We start from the raw sequence: 22,406 nt of genomic DNA on the forward strand, positions 1-22,406 counted from the left end.
AATTGCAATTTCCGTTGAATATGAAAAAAGTTCTTGAGAGCACTGAAGATCGATTTTGTCAATAAATATTTTCAAATACTAAAATTTGATAATTATATAATTCGATAAATATAAATAAATTATTTCTTCAGGATTTATTCCTAGGAAATAGTTGAAAAATAGGACTCATCCAAAATTCTATAAAGATAATCAATGATTCTTCATTGGGTGGTGAAAGTCTGATGTATGCACATTAAGATTGACAATTCAAACTGAACAATGTCTCGAATTTCATGTGTGTCGAATGTTCACTGAAATTTCTTAGCACGTCCGTTCGGCCTATCAATATTCTTCATGATAACGGAACATTTCAATCGGTCGATAACAATCATTAATGAATAAATTAACACCGATAATGAAACCTCCAAAAATTCCGGGCAAAATCCAAATCTGAAAATAAAATCCATAACAGTTCCTTGTTCCGGAAGTTTTTCCTCGATTTTTTTTTTCAATAATTTCCGTTCGTTATTATTATTATTGAAGGGACCCCCATTGATCCTCGACCCCAGGACAGCGTGTGTTTTATGTGTACGACATCTGCGTAGGCCGAATAATTTATGAAGATTTTTTCTTCACGACGAAAGAGAAATAAAAGCCGAGGGGTTATTCCCTGGTGAAATCGCGGGACCAAAAATCGATGAAATTATTTCAGAAATCGTGAAATCGAATTTAATCCCATGAACTTCCGGGGAATCCCATAAAATCATATATGAAACCATTGAAATAATTCAAAATCATTTCAAATCGAATTAAATCATATAAAATCATCGATTTCGAATTTATCGATTTCGTGCGATTGCCCATAAAATCACGGAAAACCATGTAAAATGAAATTAAATAATCCAAAATCCTGTGAAATCATCGGATCCACCGATTTCGATCATTTAATTATTTTATTGAAATCGCGGAATTTTTTTTTTATTAATCACTTTATTTTATTGAAATTGAAATTGAAATTATTTTATTGAAATCGCGGGTTTTTTTTTTATTAATCACTTTATAAAAAAATTGAAAAAATGTGTGAGTGCGATGTGTAATCGATCCTGAAAGTAAATCGTGTAATCGACATGTCATCGATGACCGGATAAAAACGACGAGGAAATAATAACCGATAGTTCTGGAAATAATGAGAACTCCAACGAGAATGAGAAAATCACCGGGTTTAATTAACGGTAATGAGTCCATTGCAGTTACACGAACCATCGGACTGACAGGACAATGATAAATCGTAAATGATCGCGGAGATGTGGAGAGAATTCGAAGAAATTCAATTTACGATCGGTGGATTACAAGGGAATGAGTGTATCGAGTGTATTGCATGCGTTACGCATGTTCGATCGATTTCGATTGCCATTGATTACTGTTTATCGAGAGTTCCCATCGATTTCGGGGATATCTCCACCACTCGCTAAATTATTCAGAGTAAATTATGCGGGAGAATATTTTTTTTCCCCGATTTAATCCAGAGATTTTCCGAAATAATTTTCCGCCGATCTGAAACGATTTGTTCGATTTACATTGATTACAAATTTTAATGAGTAATTGATTAGAATAAATAATTTAAGTTGACGGACAGGTGAATAGATAATTATGTAAATTAATTTTTTTATCACTCATCTGGATTCAGGGAAATTTTGAAAGAATCTGGGAAGAGTGCGACAGCTGTTGGGTACTTCAGGTATTTACCATCGGTACTGGAAGTACCTGTTTTTCTCCAAACGGCAAGATTTTTCCAACAGACGGTCAGCCCCGCAGTCCACTCTCTTTAACCATCACAAAGTATTTAAACTTCCTCTAAACAACTGTAAATTAATATAATTAACAAAAAAAAAATCGCTCTAATTATGCCCCACGACGAATTCCGATTAAAATTACACCTGTAATTACTCCCAGTAATTTTCAACCTGAAACACTGAATTTATTACTAATCATTAATTATCAATAATTATTATACAATAAAAAAAATAGTGCGAAATTGTGAATGATTAATATTAACAATCGCGGATAAAAAAATGGAAATAATTATTTGGACAATGGAATATTCTGAACGATTCGCAAATTTGAAAAATGCGCCGAAAATTTCGTAATGACATTTAATAATAATAGGTGTCATTCCCCGCTGACTTACGCCCATTTAAATACCCGGATTCAGGTATGAGTATGACTCGGGGCCCTAGGGTTTGGGGTAAAAAAATTTCACACCTGCGACAGACGCGCGATTCCGAAAACGTGAAATCACTAGAAATTGCGCTTTACAATTACGGTCTGCAGTAATTAGCAATTACCCGACATCCGAGTGAATACGAGAAAAAAAAAACTCGATGGAGTGTCACAGTGATGTTTTAATTATCTATTTACTATCGGCACTGACTGTCCAGCTGATTGCGGTAGACGCAGACAACTCAGACCGCAAAACCGGTGTTTACACGAGTCATCGGGGACACGAGCCGACGATGGAGAGGTGGCTGTCAGCCGATGAAAAAACCGCCCTGGAGCACAGTATTCTGCGACTCCTGGGGCTCCCAGAGCGGCCAATAACCGAAAAAAAACCGATCATGAAGAGATCGGCACCGAAATTTCTACTGGACGTCTACACCACAGAAGTCAGTTCACCGAGATACCTGGATGACGTGATCGGTAAGCAGATCAGTGGTGAATTTAAACTCGACGAGGGAAATTTATACGCGATTAATCAGAGTGACGTAATTATAAGTTTTATGGCACAACAGCCGCACAAAGGACTCGGGGGTAAACCAGATAGAGTCAAGAGGATGTGGTTCGACGTATCAGCTGTTCCCGTTGATGACGACATAATGATGTCCGCGGAACTGCGATTGTACCGGGGTATGGGCATCAAGAGAAGGTACCAAGGGAATTTTACCGTCACCGTCTACCGAGTTTTGCGGGACCCCGAGGGATTCCGAGATCTCCATCTCGTTGATTCCATCAACATCAGCTCAGAGTTCACAGGGTGGATCACCCTGAATGTCACGGAGTCCCTCCACATCTGGAATAAATACCCGGAGGAAAATCGGGGGATGTTTATCTCGGTTTTGCCGATCGGTGGGAATAACTCGGAGAGGGTGAAACCTGAGAATATGGGGATCGTCGGGTTTAAAGGCGATCTGGAGAAGCAGCCGTTCATGGTGGGATTCTACAAGAACTCTGGGAATCGGAGTATTCAGCTCAGGATCAATGAAATCGTTATGAGACCCAAGAGGAATGCACTCGATCGGAGTCTCCAGGTCATGCAGAATCACTTTGTCCATGGCTTTGATGTCACGGGATTTGGAGAATCGTGTGGACTTCGGACTCTTTATGTTAATTTCAGGGATATCCAGTGGGAGGACTGGATCATCGCACCATCGGGATTTGATGCATTCTTTTGCAGTGGCAACTGCAATTTTCCGTTGCAGACTAGAATGAATGCCACGAATCATGCAATTATTCAGACTCTGATGCATCTCAAGCAACCGGATGAGGTGCCTCCTGCATGCTGCGCTCCCATCAGGTACTCAGGGCTATCTGTTTTGTATTTTCAGGATGAGAATAATGTCGTATTGAAGAAATATCAAAATATCGTCGTCGAGAGCTGCGGGTGCATCTAATTTATCAACGAAAATTCCCAATTGAAATTTTCCCCAGTCAATTTCAAGTCAGAGAATTTCAATAATTTTTTTTCCTCAGTGCAATGAAAATTCATTCTGTCATCCTGGTTTTTTATTGGAGGAATGCTAATTTTTTATTGTCATTTTAAAAGTAATTGAAGGAATCGGTGAATTTTTTTTTTTCAATTTTTTTTGACAATTTCATACATTTTTTCAAGGATATTCAGAAAATTCCACAATTTTTTAAAATAATCTCATGAGAGATTGGTAATGTGATTATGTTATGTAAAGAGATTTAATTTTGTGATTTAATTTATGTGTGGAATGAGACTGACGTCCAGGTATGGCTGATGGATGTGAAACTTATGGGAAGTTAATCACTTGATTGTTAAAAGGAATTAATTTATGGATTTATGTGTTAGAATTTTTATAAGACGATTATTCCTTGGAGATGTATCAATTTTAATTAGAGATAATCAGGGAAAATTAATGCCGGACGCTTTAGTTGACAAGTCCCTGAAAAAAAGACTCAGAAAGTCAAATTTTTATTTTTTTATTATTTATAAATATTTTTACCACTGACACCCATTTTTAATTTTTCAAATCATTTTTTTCTATAAACAATAATTAATTACTCAACATAATTAATGTAATCAATATAAATAATTAATCAGTTATTGGTATTCTTAGATAATTAGGAAGTGATTGAATAAAAATTAATACTCATATGGATTAATTGATAATTCATTGTTATTTGTGATAATTACGAGAAATTAAAGATCTTGAGTTGCTTCAGGGATTGAAAAAAATCTACTCGCTGTTTCGTTATCGATATGTCAATATCGAATTTCGTCATCGATTATGTCACAGAAACAATTTCAGAATCGACCTAGGGTAATGGGAGTTCCCTGGAGCAAATGTCCATTGACAAATTAATAAATTGCCTGTCACCGACTGATTGACGTGCCGTTTTAATTTTCATTTATTATTTAACATTTTCGAGTATTTTTTTGTCACACCACATGATTAATGGAGCTGTCAATGAACTGAATTAATATTGCAATTGGCCTATGATAAATAAATTTTATATTCTAATTTTATATTTTTTTTTATGGAAGAATAATTTATTTCGTGATTAATTTATTTAGGGTAATCAATTGTCATTATTTTTTCATTCATGTGGGAATATGGGAGATAATGCAATTAACGAAATTTGTATTGCACAACTGAAGAAGAAATATAAGCCCTGGTGTAATGAGACTTTCTCGAGTAAAGAGGATTGCTGCATTACGTCAATCAGATCAGGGGTGAATCAATGTCAAGGGTAGTTATCAAAATGAAGGCAAAATTCATAAAGATATTTTAATGCCTTCCACATTTATTTATCGTGAAATGTTCGATATAACAACTGGTTGACATTTAATAATTGCTCAATTAAGCAACACCTGGGGTAATTAAATGCATAAATATTACTGAATCACAAAAAAATATGAAAAAAAAAATGTGAATACAAAATGAAAAAGCCAGAAAAATCACTGATTTTTCAGAATTGATTGGTCGTAATGACCGAATGCACTGAGGGGGAATAAATTCAAGAAACTCATTACAACTCACATAAATTATCGTACTTAGTGATTACAGTGAGAAATAAATCGTCGATGGATTGAATTTTCATTATTCAAATAAATATGAATCGTACTGCTTATTTCCTCTCGGCTTTATGATTAAAGTCGTTAAAATTCGTGAATTAAAGAGTAGATTCGAGATTTTTAATTGGCTAATTAAAAATAATCTGATATTATAATTCACTTACCGCCATTTTCTGGATGAAAAAACTTGGAGTAGAGTTAAAACCTTAGAAAGACATTACGTTAACGAGGCTTCCCTATAAAATATCCACCCTCAAATGCAATCGTCCGCAGTGCTGGTTCCACTCTGGTCAACTTTATGTATCAATAATAAAATTAATTAACGATTTAATTAGGTGATTGAAGACTGAATGGCAGATTGTCAGTAATTGTCCGGTGATTTTTACGAGATATTTGTTACATTTTATTAATATAATGAATAAAATATGTGCTTGGCTATTGGTGCTCGGAATATTGGGTGCTTGTACTTGTGGAGGTCGTACTGAGTGCGGACAACAAGGAAAAATTACACTTTTAACAAATATTCATGATGATCTCAATTGTGAGAAATTATCTGATAGAGGCGTTATGACCTATGAAGCTGCCAAATATATCGTCGATATGCACAATAATAATACGAGTAAAACAAAAATCGGTGTGTCTTTATTCATCATTAATAAATTACATTTATAATTAATTAGTCATTAGGAATTACTGATTTTGTTAAGGGCATTGCGTCTACTTGCGTCCGTTTTCGGTGAATACCTGGGGAATCGAGAGATGTAGACGAATTTTGATGGGAATATTTTTTCTTCAGCGATTTGTGAAGGACAAAAAAGATCTTTATAAAAATTTCGCTAGAGTGTCTTTTTTAGGAGATATTCACCGATTATTGGGGTTGAGGGTAGTAAATTTATCAAATCGTTGGAGATCTTGGATTTCCATTGGGTATTGAGGGATTAATTAATGGAATATTCATTTATTTTTAGATATAACGATTTTAGATACTTGCGGAAGTGTTTCTGGTGCGGTAAAAGCGACGATGAAGGCTTTGGTCTGGTCTGACATGGATTGTTTAAGGCCTCCATTTTATTTTGGTGAGAAGAATTCATTCTCGTGGATTAATTATCAGAAATTAAAACATTCTATTCAATTACGAGGGAATAAATATTAATAACGGCTGCAATAAGAGATAAAACTGATAGATAATATTTTTTATCTTGAATTAGGTAATTGTTACAATTGAATAAATAAATAAATTATTATAATTTATCATCAGGAATGATTGGCCCCTACACTCCGCTGAATGTCGATGCAGTTCATAAGATAACATCGACATTAAATATCCCCCACATAGTGAATGCTAATATTATTTCACCGTATCTCCACAATCTGAACAGAGAGTCTTATGATCCAATGATTTATGCCATCCTGGGGATGATCGATACCCTGAAATGGAAGACATTTAGTTTGATCACAAGTACTTACGGAAATCATGAGGATGATGTCCAGCACATCGCCAAGAAGATCACCATGGGTGCAATCACCAGAGGAATATGCGTAATGATTCATGACGGGGATGATCAAGGTAGCGACATAAATAATTTTTTCATGATGATTGATTGATGATTTTCTATGTGACATTTGAATAATTTAGTGAGAAATTTATTGACTCTTTTTTCATGAGACTTTGGCACTCACGTACTTCACATTGGGAGACCCAACGAAAGAATTCTGTCGATTAAAAATTCAACAATTTTAATCGCAAGTGAAGGCAATATGAAAATTCATGTCAGTAATTACAACACTCTCAGTCATATTTTCCTCCTGCAAGACTCCAGGTAAGATTTACTAATTTTATCACCAAAAAATCGTTCGATATCTCCGAGTTCGAGTTCGAGTTTGCACATTTTTTATTTAATAAAATCAACAGTCGAATGGATTTATTGCTGGAGTGTAAAAACAAGTTAATTGGAGTTACATGACTTGAGTACTAAATTACCTTCTTTATAATCTCTCGAGTACTGTAATGTCTGCGGTATATTGTAATGATTCTCGATGATTTTTTTTATCCAAAATTAATATTACAACAGTTTCTTGTTCCTCAAGGCTGAGCATAAACAGGATTTAGTATCAATGGGAGGAGCTTTTCGGAATTGCGTCTCACCTCCTTCGCCTTTTCCTAAGGAAAAACAGAAATAAAAATCGATCTGCATTAATCGTAAATATTCCAGACACACGAGTGAATTTAATTGCCGAAGTTATATTTTGGTTTATCTCTTATTGACTTATTGCATTTCATTTCGAAACTCTGGCACTGGTTCGCACACATGATTAGAGATAATTTCCGTTGAAACATGAAGTATGAATTAAAGTGTTCTGTACTGTAATTGAATGCAATTATAACGATCGACGACGTTGGGTGCCTTTTAATTTAAAAAAAATTACTGGTGACGGGTGTTTCTGTTGCAGAAACGAGTTGGATGGATTGGAAAACAGAATCAAGAGCTCCAAATGGTGGACGGGTCCGGAAATTGGAGAATACGATGCTGAAGAAATTAGAGACGTCAGGTGGTTGGAAGATGCTGTCGGAATTTACGTGAAAGCCTTTGAAGTCTTATGGTGAGTTTTGTAATCCCACCTTTCGCTCTCATTTCCAACAAGTATAAATAATATTGTGAATAATATTCTGAATCGTTCATGAAGTTTTACCAAATAATTTTCACTTTTATCGGATTTATTACATTTTTTACTGCGAATTCTCTGTTTTTTGAATATTTTTTTATAAAGTGCCAAGCAACAGTGCTCGGACCTAGTGAATTCCGCAGAGTGGAACAGCATTTTGTCGAATGTTGTTGCAACTCACAACGCGAAACTCCAAACATCCACGAGAAAATTCGACTTCCTATTCAAAACGCAATCCAATTTCGAAAAATTGGCGGATATAGAGGTGCAGAGTGGCCAGGCGAAAGTCCACTGGAGTCCGAGTCGTTACGGTAATTATACAATTGATTAATCGAGAGTAAAATTTTACCGTGGGAATTATTTCAGAGATATTCAGTAATGTTCTCGTGAGCAGCGACCAGAGGAAATCCGGATGTGCGACGTCGGTCTCTGGAATGAGCGAAGACGAGAGCGATATTGCAAAAGCTCTTTTCCCAGGAGTTGATGATCACGAATGGTGGACAATGGTAGAATCAATCAATTAATCAATTAACAATTATTACAAGTCTTACTGAATAATTCGTATAGATAAATTCTATTGACATTTCGGGACTTTGTCGTTTCAGAATTTATTAGAATCGAGATGATTATTTTCAGATCGCGACTGTTGGAGGAGTTGGAGTCTCAATGTTTGCTGTGGGAATTTTTGCAGTTTACGTTGTGATAAGTAATATTCGGGGCCCGCGGTCCCCGAAAAATAAATCAAACAGACGCGAAAGGGACGGGACTATCAGAAGAATAGAGAGTGATCAGGACCTCCAGGTTGTAACGAGACCTCATCGACCTGCCAGGGAAAATCAGAGACGTGACAGCAATCGCAGCATCAGGAGCAACATCTCTGATAAGAGCGTCTGAAGTCTGAATTAATTCAATTTCAATTTCAATTCAATTATTTCAATTTCGTAATTCATTACAATAAAATTTCTTTTGTAAATTCGTGTTGCTACCAATTATTGGTACACGATTCATGGGGATCCCGTAGAGAGGACATTGATGGAATTTCTACAATTATTATGTACTGATACAACTTCATTAATTATATTCGATCATTGAAATTCGTTTATCCTCCATGTAATTGTTGAAATATGAAGCCGATAAATATGTAATAAATTATACGTCATTGGAATATAAAATGGATTTTGTAAAACACTTGTCCAAGGATCTGTAATAAAAAAATCTATAAAATGAATAATTTGTCTTCGTTATTTGCATGACCCAAATAAATATAAGAAAGGGAAAGAAAAAATGGAAATTATTAAAAATATTCCAGGCATTTTTTCTGGGAAATTCGTCTGGAAATAATAACATGATTTTACTTGCGAAATTCGCAATATCATACTGGATCACTTAAATTTGTTTATCCCACATAATTATTGAAGTACGAAGTTAGTAATTCAATATAATAAATTACACTTCGTTTATCGAGATTTAGCGCAATAAATCACTCGACTCATTGAATGCATTTTAATGACAGCTCTATACTTCAACGACAAATACATTTTTGGGTCGGTGAATGGCGCGAATGACGTGTAATCAACACAGGCACTGGTTCGTCGTTCTCTCCAATTAATTTTTTGTCTATTTCTTTTTTCAATGGGCATAAAAAAATGAGAAGTTATAAATCCCGGTGGAGAGTTATTGTTAAATTATGCGAGCATCACAAACGATTAAACTCACTTGGAGTTTCTGGAATTTGTGAGAATTAATCGATGAACATCCGGTAAGGGGATGAGGAAGGAAAATATTGTACAAAATTTTAGCGCGGATATGACGGATTGGAGAATTGGCTATTGTTCTCGTCAATTGACCCAATCACACCGTTAATCAGCCATTATGCAAGCAAAATAATATCAATTTAGTAATCGACATTTATGAGAGGTAATAATAGAGTCTTGCGATATGTATAAAATATTCTTCTGCCGAACGATTCGGGAGACCTGTAGGAAATTATTTGATTCAATAAAAAAAAATCATTTTAATCAATTTTTTTAATCATTTTTCAGTGGTTATTTGATTATTCATGAATTCGGTGCAATTATTTTTAAAGACTCTCATTGTTTTTGGGGTTTATAGTCAGTTTTATGGAGCGGTGAAATACCGAAAGGGGAATCACGTCAACGTGTCTCAAGTGTAACGGGAACCGGTTGTCAGAATCTACGCACTTGGAATTTCCCCTGTCACTATTTTCAATGAATAGAACAAATAAAGTGAATATCCCAGGTAAATGGAGTAAAATAATATGCAGGACGATTAATCATCGTCCCACGAATTAAACAGGAAAGCGGTGAAACGGTTGCACTCAATTTTCATATAATCAGTAAAAATCGGTAATCAATCAACCGTCAGTATCGCAGTTGTTTAGACAGATACGAAAATACTCGTTACCACTTTTTTTGTGGAGGTAATTGAGCCCTGCAAAATATATTACCATAATAATTTCGCTAGCTCTCTTAGGTACGGAGATATTTATCTAAAAAGCGGAGAATGGAATCGGCGTGAATTGTTTTGGAGTTTTGCTGTCAGGTGTTCGTATTTTTTGGGTCTTTCCGATTATTTCATTCAATGACAATCAGAAAATCGTCAACACTCAGTTGATACTCGAATATTTACGGAAGTGAATTATGAAAATGCCATCAATTGAGATTGGATAATCGGTAGAAATTGTACGGATCAGATAACATGTCATCATTACCATTCGCGATTTGCAACATCATCGCGATAGAAATTCACGGTCTAATAATTCCTGTAATCTCCTTGCTAACTGTTATATGTATTTTATTACTATGCAGATGAGTAATCTCAATTTATCGTGTGTTAGATTTAACAGGATCTGATCGCCCTCTCCACTTATCCACAGAGCAGGAAATATCATCACAAGAAATAATTTTCTACTATTTTCATTTTCCTCATTTAATTAATAAATTAATTCAGTGTCATCGATGAAATTTAATAGAAATAATGAACTTACGATTTTCTTTTCAGAACTTCAGTTCCATTGAAATCGAATGGAGATCATTGAATGATGAAATACCGCACAGAGAACCATTCGGCCGATAGATTCAATTGAATGATTGTCATCATTACACACTCAATGACAAAATCAAGTCAATTGTTCTAGAGTTCTCCATAAAATCTTTCTTGCAGCACAAAAAAAATTTAACATTTCCCATCCACTGCATAAATTTCTAAAAATCATTACTCATGACAATTTCTATTGATTCCCATTATTCCTATAACAATCACAGCAATTATCATCAATCTTATAATTACCATTACTAAAAAAAATGAATTGTTCATATATAAAAAATAAAATGAAATATTAACTTATATCGATTTTTGTAATTGTTATTGATATTCTTTCATTATGTAATAAGTAATATAATTAATGTAGAAAATTAATAATTACTGCACATTTGTTAAATTAATTATTGTAATTGTGATTATAGTAATTATTGGATTTGAATGGATTTTTTGAATTGATCGATTTTTTTGGGGGTGAGTGGGTGCTTTTTGTTTGATTTTTTTTTCATCCCAGTAAAAAGTGATCAATTGAAAAAAGTTGTATGAAGACAATGCACTCGACTATTAAGCTGGATAGCGTGAATAGAAGGGCAGTGAATAATCTGGGGTCTCTTGAAGCCAGTGCCATATAAAAGCTCGTGGTATACAGTCGAAAGGAGACACTCACTAACGGGAAACAGTTCGTTGATCACCTGCACAATATTCCAACAATAAACGAAAAATCTATCCAGTGATAATAAATATCGAAACAAATAATCACTGTCTCTCCATTTGCCCCACATATCGTGTGTCGACTTGAAACAAGTACGAGTGATTGCCAGTGATTAATCCAGTGATTAATCCAGTGATTAATCCAGGAATTGGCCCGGGAATCACCTCAGGAATTTCTCCAGGAATTTATCCAGAAATTGTACTAGAGAATTGAAAATAATCCGGAGATTCTCAGTGTGAAGTCGTGATTTGAGTGGATTTCAGGCGTCAGATTCAGCGGTCAGTCGAATATTTATTGAGGTTTTTATCGAAAATACAAAGTCTATCACCCAGTGTTCATTAGCCAATGGAATGTTTCACGAAATTAGTCTGACCCTCTGCATTCTTGTGATAACCGGTTTCCCCGATAAATTCATATCAAATTTAATGTTTTTGGTAATTAGTGTAATCTAACAAAAAATTTTGATGAGAATGTCAGTTGTTGCCGAATTCTTTTCTCTTGTAAGACAATGGGGTAATGGGTACAAATGATTATGAACATAATTATTCGTAATGAAGTAAAATAATGAGGGAGAGTTGATCGCGCTTCAATCCGCGGGTCGCACGTGCTCACAGAAAATCATGAGGTCAATTACTCTTACACCTGCCTTTCTGGTTTTGCAATACTCAGTGTACCATCATTATAAAATTCGGGTCAACCTTTCCTGTGCAATGAGTACCACCATTTGTATTAATGTGATAAAGTACTCGGTGCATTGAACCATCGGTGAAGTGTTACCGTGAGAATCATGAGCATTTATACATTGTAATGAATAAAATCATGCCGAGCGCAATCTCTGATGAAACAACTCTTGCTTCCAATCACAATTTCTACAAATCACTTCGGCATCCTTTCCCGAGGCTAATGACAAGTCAATTTATTTTTAATGAAATGCGGTGTCAGTAGCCAATTGCTGATCTAAGATCATTAAAGAGAATTACGCATTTTTGTAATTATCGTTCTATCTCAGAAACTACGGGCCACAGGTGAAAACGTTTGGTGACATTTTTGTAGCTGATCAATTTTCCGAAAAGAAATATCTTTTCAGATTTTCTCGTAAAATCAATATTTTATTATTAATCGATGCTTTTAAAAAACTGAAAATTCTAATTATCACAGAAATATTATTTTGAAAGTAATTTCTCTCTTCAGTGCTGATATATAATTAACGGACACAGATCGTATCGATTTTATCAGCTCAATACTTGATCGATGGAACATGAAAGACTATCAGTATATTTTTAAGACACTGGGATAGTTATAAAATCTCGCTGTCAAGAAAAAAATCACTTGATTAAATCCTACATTTTTAACATTTCATCAACTGGTTTACCTAATTTTCGTTGCGTTAAATCCAAGGTATTGTAGGAATGGGTTATTGTATTTTCCTTCATGGTAATTAATGAGTTTTTGAAGGCCAGGAATGACGCGGTCGAAGGCTGTCTTTTCAGAGAGTGATCTAGGTCGGCAAAGTGAGAGCCCCGTTTCGAGTATTTGATTTCACCAAAACAAGGTGAAGAGAATCGAAACGAAAGAAAACCCACAAGAATAAAACTCTAAATGAGGGCCTCACTCGACATTTAAAATATTTTAATAAAATAATTTTTTGCTGACAAGAATGATTATCTCCTCTGACAGATGGGTTCACTGCAGCAGCACTCGATTCTAAAAGGTGACAATATAAATTGGAAGGACAAAGACAATATAATCCACAGAATTTTCGAGAAAACAGTTAAGAATTGTGGAGGCCAGGCAGCAATAATCCACGAAGGTAATCATCCACAAAATTTAAATAAAATCTGTATCCCATGAATATTAAAAACCTATTACCCATGCAGATGAAAACGGTGGAAATTACTCTTTTTCCTACGACGAGCTGGAGTCATCTGCGAACAGATTGGCAAGAAATCTGAGAAAATTATGCAAGCCTTCTGCCAAGGCAGATTCCATCGTGGCTGTATCCATGATCCCCAGCCACAACCTGCCGATTATTCTCCTCTCAATTCTCAAATCTGGAATGGCTTATCTGCCACTTGATGTGGACTATCCCGAATCCAGAGTTAAACATATTCTTGGAGAATCGGAACCGCTCATGGTCATCATTGACGGAGGTAGTTTATTTAGTTGAATTATCCACGTCACTGTTAATGCGATAATTGCCAGGATATTTGAAAAAATATCACCAGGTAATACGGAAAAGCCTTGACTGCTGGACTAGGATGCCGAGTTAATTGTAACCCTGAAGAAGCATTAAATATGTAAAGGATATGGTTTCCTACGTTATTTAAATATTGACTCGAGGTCGCGATCGTCTCCACCCTGCCACCCGGTCATCACCTAACAGTTCTCAATGATGGGGAAAAAAATACAACTCCTCCGCATTTTCTGTTGCAACAGTCGTAAACTGTTACACCAGTTACATTGTTGCACATCGTGTTATGAATTTTAAATAAATAAATGCCTTATTCGATCTCAATGTCGATTCTCATTATTAATCAAATGATAATAAAATGATAATCAAATGATAATTGACGACATTTCAGGTAACAAATCAATTTACGAGGGAACACTCACGTTGACGTTCAACGAATTGTGGGAAGAGTCAGCTGACGAGTCTGATGAACCCCTGGACCACGAGGAAGATCCTGAGCAGCTGGCTATTGTACTCTACACGTCTGGTAGCACTGGAGTACCGAAGGGAGTCAGATTGCCACATGCCACTCTGGTGAATCGCCTCCTCTGGCAGTGGAGGGAATTGCCTTTCAGGGACGACGAGCAGATATGCATTTTCAAAACTGCCCTTACCTTCGTTGACAGTGGACCAGAGATCTGGGGACCTCTTCTTCAAGGGAGAACAATCGTTGTTGTCCCGAAACAGGTCACCAAGGATCCCGAGAGGTTCATTGATACTCTGGAGAAGCACAACATCCAGAGGCTTGTACTGGTGCCGTCACTTCTCCAGTCGATCCTCATGTACCTGGACATTCGTGTAATTTCTATTGCAACATTTATCATTTTATCAATTCATGTACCTCATTTGTGATTGAAAAAACATCAATTAAGCGATAATTATTACAGAATGACACAGAAACCCTGAAATCACTACGACTTTGGATCTGCTCCGGTGAGACTCTCTCCCAGTCTTTGGCCCATCAATTCTTCACTAGATTCTCAGCGTTCAATCATACCCTTGCCAATTTCTACGGTAGCACGGAGGTCATGGGTGATGTCACTTATCATCTGCTGAATGAAACGAGCCAATTGAAAGATATCCAGAAAGTTCCAATTGGTACTTACTATATTGAAATTATCCCCAATTTATCCTGATGGATGATAAATCCAGGATTTTTTACAGGACGACCCCTGGACAACTGCATTATTTATTTAGTTAATGAAGACCTTCGCCTGGTGGCACACGGCGACGTCGGTGAGGTCGTCGTTGCTGGAAGAAATTTAGCTGCTGGCTACATCCGGGGTAGAGATCCCCACAAATTCGTCAGCAATCCCCACGCCATTGATCCAGGTAAATTGATTAAATAAAATTTCATACGACGATTTCAGATGACGAGTCTTAATTCTCCCCTTGGCCCAATCCATTTTCACTGAGAATCGCAAGGGGCAATCAAGATAATTATCTGACTGGAAATTTCGCACATAAATAGATAAACCGACGGGTTCGTTAGGCTCATGATGAGTCAAGGACTTGGGACACAAAATCAACCCATTATTATCTCGTTAATTAATTTCAATTCAAATGGGTGTTCGTTGGTACACCGGAAACCGTAGGACAATGCTTCCAGCAGTATTGGCCTTGCAAATTAAATCCAACTAAATCCATCGAGTTCAGGATTATTCCAACAAATTGCCTTGCAAATTACGGAGAATGCAGACTTGCCACTCACTTGGCAATTACCTTACAATGTACCGCAATATGGCATAAAGTAATAACGTCACATCGCAGAATCGCTCGTAAAAGGAGACAATTCGACTTCGCTCTCCGATCTGTTTCTATCGAAATCTCGAAATCCAAAGGAGACAGTGAAATTTTTGTAATAAACAATTTTATAGCTCGCAATTTTCTCTAGAAAAAAGTTCCTGAGATAAATGCCATTGTCTGCATTATATTCCGAGATTTCGAGGAAAAACGCGATGGCATTTTTTCGTCGTTTCGTAATTCCAGGATTTTAAGAATTATCGCAGTGGCCTCGGATTTTTTTTTCGGACTACTAGGTTTCGTTGTGCAATCACACCTAGGAGTTCGCTTCGGAATGCTGATCAATAAGTTATTTTATAATTGAATAATGGAAGCAATGCGTTCATAGAATTTTCCGGATAATTGAAACGTCAGCGTCGCCAGTCGCGGAATTGCCAGTGATACGTCATGAATGGTATCAAATTCCACGACTGATTGACAATCAGGAATGAATCATGGGAAAGTCGTTGCGAATTCTGAATGGAGGGAGTTACTATCATTGACCTTCTGCAGCTGGTCTTGAACTCAAATCCACATAACTGCGGTATAAAAAAAAAATTCCCCGATAAGAATTTCAATATTTTTACAGAATACTCGATAATATATCGAACCGGTGATTACGCGAGAATCGTGAAAGGAATTCTTATCTACGAAGGACGAACTGATTCACAAGTCAAGATCCGAGGACATCGGGTTGATCTTGCGGAAGTGGAAAAATCCGTTGGAGGAATTCCCACTGTGGATAAGGCCGTCGTACTGTGTTACAAGCCTGGGGAATTAGCTCAGGTAATGACGATTGAATTAACATATCCATCATCGTGATTAATCAATTCTCAATTATTCCAGGCTCTACTTGCATTCGTAACGGTAAAGACTGGAGCTTCTGACTCAGGCTTGGAGATTGAAAACCACTTGCGGAGTGCATTACCTTCGTACATGATTCCTCAAGTCATTGTTATTGAAAAAATACCGCTACTTATCAATGGAAAGACAGATAGACAGGCATTGCTCGCTATGTACGAAACATCGAGTTGTAATCGAGGTACAATTTTTTATCAACTCACTCTGTCAATGGATTTTTTTCGAATCTTTTTATTGATCCATGAGGGGTTGTAGATGCTGGAAAAATCAACTGCGACTACACAGGAGTCCCCGAGAATCTCCTGGCCAAGGCGCAGATTCTTTTTTCCACCGTTGCATCTGTTATCGGAACAAGTGGACGATTTGCTGTTGATATAAACGCCAATTTTTATGAACTCGGTGGAAATTCATTGAATTCCATTTACACCGTCACTAAACTCCGTGAGCAGGGATTTGAAGTGGGAATCACGGATTTCCTGAAAGCAAAAAATATGATGGAGATACTGGAGAAGATGAGTCAGTCGGGTGGGAAAAATGTAAAGAATGAACCGGAGAAATCTAAATTTATCATTGAAGTGTTGGATCACTCGCACAGAGCCGACGTCACACAGTAAGAATCACAATAAATTAATCGAAATAAATTGATCAATTGATTGATTAATTTTTTCCAGCATTTTAACCGAGAGCTTCTACTTGAAAGCCGACCTCGAGAGATGGCTAGCGCCAGACGTTTTGAGAAGTGATTACCACGAGCTGATGGCAGCCCTTTGGCATCCCCTCGTGGAGAAGGGATTGAGTTTCGTGGTGAAGTCATTGGACGACGCAAAAACGATGCTGGGTGTTGCCCTGAGCTTCGATGCCTACGACGAGCCTGACTGCGTCATCACATCGAAACTCGCGATTGTCTTTGAATTTCTGGAGCACCTGGAGGCACCCCTCAGAGAAACTAAACTGCCAGTTGGAAAGGGAAAAATCCTCCACTGCTACATGATGGCCACAAATACTGACCTCAGTCCAGCTGACAACGTCATCATCATGAGTGAGATGGAGAGGGAACTCCTGGAGCTGGCAACTGATAAAGGATACCTTGGCATTTTCACCACCAACACTAGTCCTCTCACACAGGTATTTGAATTTTTAATTAATCTAGACTCCGTAATCTGATTCCATAAATATTTTCTAGCAACTTGATGTTGATGTTTATGGATACGAAGTCCTCCTGGATTACCAGGTGAATCAGTATGTCGCACCTGATGGTACGAAACCGTTTGGACAGGCACCAGACGATCAGAGAGCTGTCTGCTGTTGGAAGACAATTAGTCCACACCCCTGAATTCGCAGAACGATATCTCTGTAAATAGTTTTGTAAATATTCGTTCAAGCCCGTTGCACAATTTTTTTTTTCAGTCCCTGGGCCCCTCTTCAGGCGCCAGAAATCATGACGTAATTCTCCACGTTGAGAATTAATCTAGTTTAGTCATATTTCATTTATTCTGACGTTCCACTTATTCATTACGAGATATAGAGTAATTATTATTCATAAATGACGTTGACTCGGTGATTTATAATTAGAATCCCCGCGAAATATTTCTTGGATTAATCGTTCACTTCGAGGACAATTCGCCGAGAATAACTTTGCATTCATTTTATTACGATAAATTATCCAATTTTCACAAAATATATATCAAGGCACATAAATAATTGTTTCACTATTGAAGTTTAGCAGCAGCACATTAAATACCTCAGGAGTTCTCTCGTTGAATAAACGAGATTAAATATTAAATAGTTGAGAGATTCATTGAGATTTTTTTACAAAAATCACGTCATTCGCTAGATTATCTTTATTTGTCACTAAACTGTAAACGAAGTATCCTTTTGTCTGCATGAATTCCATCAGTCGTTGCTGACCCCCTTCCACGTGGGTAAATTCAACTGAGAGAGTCTGCAAAAATTGTTTTCATACGAATTTGTATTTTAATCGAATTTCTAAGGATTTTCAATAGAAGTTTAACTGAATTTTCATGGAAATTGAAATAATTATTACCGTGATATCAACTTTGTCGAATGGAATAGTTTTTAGGACATCTAGCTCATGTCCCTCGATGTCAAGACTGAAATAGTCGACAGTCTTAATTTTTAGTGCAGCAATATAGGAAGCAAGAGGAAAACATTGAACACCCACGTGTGTACCCTCGTGAGCCCGATCCAGGGTATTTGTTAAATTTGGAAGACGATGTTCATGAGGCTCGTGAATTCTCCCGATGTTCCTCGCCATCAGGAATGAAACCTGAAAAATATCAGGTTTGGAGAACGTGACGTATCGTTTAAAAGAGAAAAGAGCGACACGAGGACGAGAACAATCTCAAGTGAATGCCATTGAATTAGATGGTTTAACACTTGGAGATAAATTAATGGATCTCGTTCTCATTATGATATGGTAATGGATCTAGTTCTCACGTTTGTGGGATGTGGTTTAATGCTGAGACAAGTCGGTGAAAGATAGGCTCTACGATTTTTATTCAGCATCTTCGTAAAATTTATTGGATCAGCCTCTATTAAAATCCCAGTCCAATTAAGTTGCTTCTCTAAAACCCAAGTGTTGCTACGAGTTTCGCCATCGTATGCTCCGCATTCTATGAAGAATCCATTCGTCTAGAAAGAAATTGTCACTTAATCGTAAAAAATTCCAAATCTCTCGGCTTTTTTAATTCCCAATTGCGCCCCTTTTGTTGCACTTGTTTGTAATTATTTTGGAATGTTTTAATTACTTTATTATTGAAGTAATCTCTAATTGCTTTGGCCTGACCCATCGACGGATCTTCCTCCTTCGATTCTCGAAAACCCAGATAAGGAAAATTTATGGTTTTATTAATTTCTTTAATTATCCAGTGCTCAAGAAGAATGTGCAATAATCGGGGATCGAACATATCGATATTTTCATGGTTGTACCAATCCTCGGCTCCACTCTGGTTGAACCACTTCTGCACAACTAAAAATTAAACATTTGTTTATAAGAATTTTTTGACAGTTTTGCTGTTAATTTTTTTGCATTACCGTAATTGTAGATTTCAGGGGACACATCGTCGTGGTAAGTATCTCTCGGTGACGAGTGCTGAGTACTCCTCGTGACAATAACAATAAGAATAATTATTAAAGCTACTGCAAGAATCGGCCACCTCTGTCGGTAGATGCACTTTGCGCTGGAGTTGAGTAATCCATAATTAAGCCCCTTCTGCAATAATTTCTGCAATTATTCCCGTGGCAAAATGATAGCGTGAGATAAATCGAATTTTCCAGTTGTAATATTTTTTGTTGTAATTTTTTAAGTAAAATTTTGAGTTGCGTTATTTGTTAATTGGCAGCCGTCATAAATATCCATTAATCTCAAAAACTACCGGTCTTAAAAAAAATGTCAAAAGACCGTTTTTCTCGGAAATTTAATTACCCATAAAAAAGTATATTACGGTTTCAACCGTATATCTACAATTTTCAAAGTACCGGTAATTAAAAATATTAATTTGGACTTATCTCGCTACTGTTTTTTCTTAAAAAAAGAATTTCGCCTCAAAATTTTTATAACGATATCAACCAACTGTTCTCACTGCCGACATCCTTGATATTGAACATCTGCTCCGCCCACGTGGTTCCCCACTACAAACTTCAAACAGAAAACAATGAATTAATGAACATGAAAACACTTGCGTAATGAAATCATAACAGGTAATTTGCTTTGGGCAGTATTTTTGGAATATCTCCGGAACTAAAGGAGATAATGAAATATTCGTCATAGCCTTTTCTGTAGAGCTCATCAAGCCCTAGAAAAAAGGTTATTACGAAATTTACGCAATCACCACTCGATTCGCTGATATTTCAGGAAAACTCACCGTACAGCTCAATTCCTTTTCCCGACCCGTTGCTGACTAATCGAAAAATGTTCTGAGAATTTATTTTAAATTAATTTCTTGAGATTCGTAAAACTGATTAGACGAGCGAATATGCCACGTGCAGCATGTGGTGTTCGACGTCTAAACGTTATTTGGTCACGTAGTGGTAGTAACAAAAGTGTAATTCATGCAGAGATCTAAATATAGAAACGCAAGTTAATTATATGACCAGGTGATTCGACCTTGAAGTTGGAAAACCCATTGATACCAGAGCCAGGCCTCCAAAGGATTGCCAATTTCCTTCTTAAAAATTCAATTGAATGTTCCTCACTCTCTGGAGATTTTATCTAAAAAAAAAATCCTCACTGTTTTTTTCCTGATTGTATTTTTTTTCAATGAGGATAAAAATAATTTTTAAAAACTAATAGAATTTCCACAGAAACGCGAGCCTCATCTATTGATTTTTCACACCTTTGGATATTCCTGTACGTGGCAGACTGAAATTCCCGACGGAGTGGAAAAATAATAATTAATTCAATTGTATCGAACATGGTAACGCGATTGCAGAGGAATCTAGCAGTAAATAATATTCAATTATTGCCTTGGAATTATTCGTTGTGAGTTTCCATGTGATTGAGCTTGTCCTTGATTATTATTCCGTCGAACAGATGATTAATTGAACAACAGGTCAATCGTTGAGATCAAATGGCAATAGAATTTGAGTAATTGAGAACTATAAAAGGCTATTGAAAAAATAAATAGGCGAATAGGCTATTGTAAAAATAAATAGGCTAATAGGCTATTGAAAAATATTTGCAATTTCCATTACTTCAGAGTAATTTTAAAAATTGAGAATGAGAAATAATTCCGCAGCGAATATTCACTTCGGAATTAATAATAAAAATGATCAAGTTTAAAGAGCGTAAGATGAAATTATATATTAGATCACCGAAAAAATGGTCTTCGAATTTCCCTCGAACTCTCCCCACTCCGATGTTTTTCGAAATAAACCGAAGATTTCCGATGTTTATTCTCTCGTCAATCACTTGGTTCATAAATAAAGAGTAATTCAGGAATGTTCTGAAAAATTCAATCAAGTAATCGTTCACAACAATATCCACTACTTGTCACGTGAAGGAATGAGGCAGTGATTAGAATTTTGGGTTATTTTCAGATAGAAAATGAGTGGGAAAATTGCACATCGCGATGTCGGACCTCTGCTCCAATACTTTCGGGATTTTATGCGAGGGGTAAGAGCTCTAACCTATGATAACTGTCAAAATAATTACGTAAGTAGTAGATGGAGATCATTTAATTATTCACAGAGAAAGCACGTAAATCATATAAGATGGGCAGATGATATTGCAGCACGTACTCAACCTTCACCAGACCTTCCAGGTGGACCATATCATAAGACAACTAAAATATATTACTTCAACAGAGATGCTAGACGTCTGGTCCAGCATCCAGAAATAATTGTAGTAGGGAAAAAACAAATTACTGCTGGGTAAGTTCGAAAGTTTGGAGGAAAGTCAATATTTCAGATATTTTTTGGAGTTCTCGAGGAATATCTCTTGACCTAAAAGAGTTAGCGATTGTTCTGTCAAGACTTCATTTGTAGAGTGAAACGAGAGCTCCAAAAAAGATTACCACAAAAATGTCACTGTCTCTCTCGGATCCAGAGCAATTCCACGCAATACTTCATAATTCATTTTGCAGATCTGCTGTTTCATCGGAGGTAAAACTAATTACTCCAAACGCCTCTTATCTTCCCAAATTAACTGAACCCCCGGCGTCAGTCTACCCTGACGAGATTGGAGGATAAATTCTGGAAGAACTGAGAATAAAAATTTAGCCCGTAAATTTTACCTGTAGAAAATGCAAATAAATAATTATTACTGGTACTTCAAATGGATT

The 22,406-nt window shown here is 36.4% G+C and overlaps 5 protein-coding genes across 13 annotated transcripts; 4 read left to right on the forward strand and 1 right to left on the reverse strand.

The window, feature by feature from the left end:
• Positions 1-2,258: 2,258 nt before the first annotated feature.
• On the forward strand, positions 2,259-3,848 carry LOC105269193 (protein 60A). The gene has a single exon (XM_011309247.1). It carries the CDS (start codon positions 2,361-2,363, stop codon positions 3,645-3,647), a length of 1,287 nt encoding a protein of 428 aa, XP_011307549.1. The 5' UTR covers positions 2,259-2,360; the 3' UTR covers positions 3,648-3,848.
• Positions 3,849-5,546: 1,698 nt separating this feature from the next.
• Positions 5,547-9,054, forward strand: LOC105269200 (uncharacterized). 2 transcript variants are annotated; one of them, XM_011309268.1, is made up of 9 exons: positions 5,843-5,930; positions 6,004-6,179; positions 6,265-6,372; positions 6,555-6,863; positions 6,963-7,116; positions 7,748-7,897; positions 8,066-8,271; positions 8,327-8,466; positions 8,597-9,054. In XM_011309268.1, exons 3-9 carry the CDS (start codon positions 6,318-6,320, stop codon positions 8,852-8,854), a joined length of 1,272 nt encoding a protein of 423 aa, XP_011307570.1. In that variant the 5' UTR covers positions 5,843-5,930; positions 6,004-6,179; positions 6,265-6,317; the 3' UTR covers positions 8,855-9,054. The 2 variants fall into 2 exon arrangements, with proteins under 2 accessions (XP_011307569.1, XP_011307570.1); XM_011309267.1 differs by lacking the exon at positions 6,004-6,179 and having other exon boundaries at positions 5,547-5,930.
• A 2,433-nt stretch (positions 9,055-11,487) lies between these two features.
• e (nonribosomal peptide synthetase ebony) lies at positions 11,488-18,388 on the forward strand. The gene is made up of 11 exons (XM_011309266.1): positions 11,488-12,010; positions 13,410-13,542; positions 13,610-13,882; positions 14,315-14,760; positions 14,850-15,060; positions 15,127-15,294; positions 16,334-16,530; positions 16,591-16,786; positions 16,861-17,215; positions 17,277-17,730; positions 17,789-18,388. The coding sequence occupies exons 2-11, from the start codon at positions 13,410-13,412 to the stop codon at positions 17,936-17,938; spliced, it is 2,583 nt and encodes an 860-aa protein (XP_011307568.1). The 5' UTR covers positions 11,488-12,010; the 3' UTR covers positions 17,939-18,388.
• On the reverse strand, positions 17,993-21,521 carry LOC105269198 (uncharacterized). Of its 7 annotated transcripts, XM_011309261.1 has the most exons (8): positions 20,758-21,206; positions 20,490-20,686; positions 20,199-20,263; positions 19,660-19,849; positions 19,374-19,594; positions 19,063-19,257; positions 18,650-18,892; positions 17,993-18,547 (listed from the first exon to the last, which is right to left on the reverse strand). In XM_011309261.1, exons 3-8 carry the CDS (start codon positions 20,214-20,216, stop codon positions 18,401-18,403), a joined length of 1,014 nt encoding a protein of 337 aa, XP_011307563.1. In that variant the 5' UTR covers positions 20,217-20,263; positions 20,490-20,686; positions 20,758-21,206; the 3' UTR covers positions 17,993-18,400. The 7 variants fall into 7 exon arrangements, with proteins under 7 accessions (XP_011307563.1, XP_011307559.1, XP_011307562.1 ...); XM_011309257.1 differs by lacking the exons at positions 20,490-20,686; positions 20,758-21,206 and adding an exon at positions 21,439-21,521; XM_011309260.1 differs by having other exon boundaries at positions 20,490-21,206.
• On the forward strand, positions 21,493-22,404 carry LOC105269197 (NADH dehydrogenase [ubiquinone] 1 alpha subcomplex subunit 7). Of its 2 annotated transcripts, XM_011309255.1 has the most exons (4): positions 21,493-21,586; positions 21,664-21,739; positions 21,815-21,996; positions 22,209-22,404. In XM_011309255.1, exons 2-4 carry the CDS (start codon positions 21,671-21,673, stop codon positions 22,312-22,314), a joined length of 357 nt encoding a protein of 118 aa, XP_011307557.1. In that variant the 5' UTR covers positions 21,493-21,586; positions 21,664-21,670; the 3' UTR covers positions 22,315-22,404. The 2 variants fall into 2 exon arrangements, with proteins under 2 accessions (XP_011307557.1, XP_011307558.1); XM_011309256.1 differs by having other exon boundaries at positions 21,559-21,739.
• Positions 22,405-22,406: the final 2 nt, after the last annotated feature.

This window comes from Fopius arisanus, unplaced genomic scaffold (genome assembly GCF_000806365.1).
Source record: "Fopius arisanus strain USDA-PBARC FA_bdor unplaced genomic scaffold, ASM80636v1 scaffold00065, whole genome shotgun sequence".
Taxonomy (NCBI): domain Eukaryota; kingdom Metazoa; phylum Arthropoda; class Insecta; order Hymenoptera; family Braconidae; genus Fopius; species Fopius arisanus.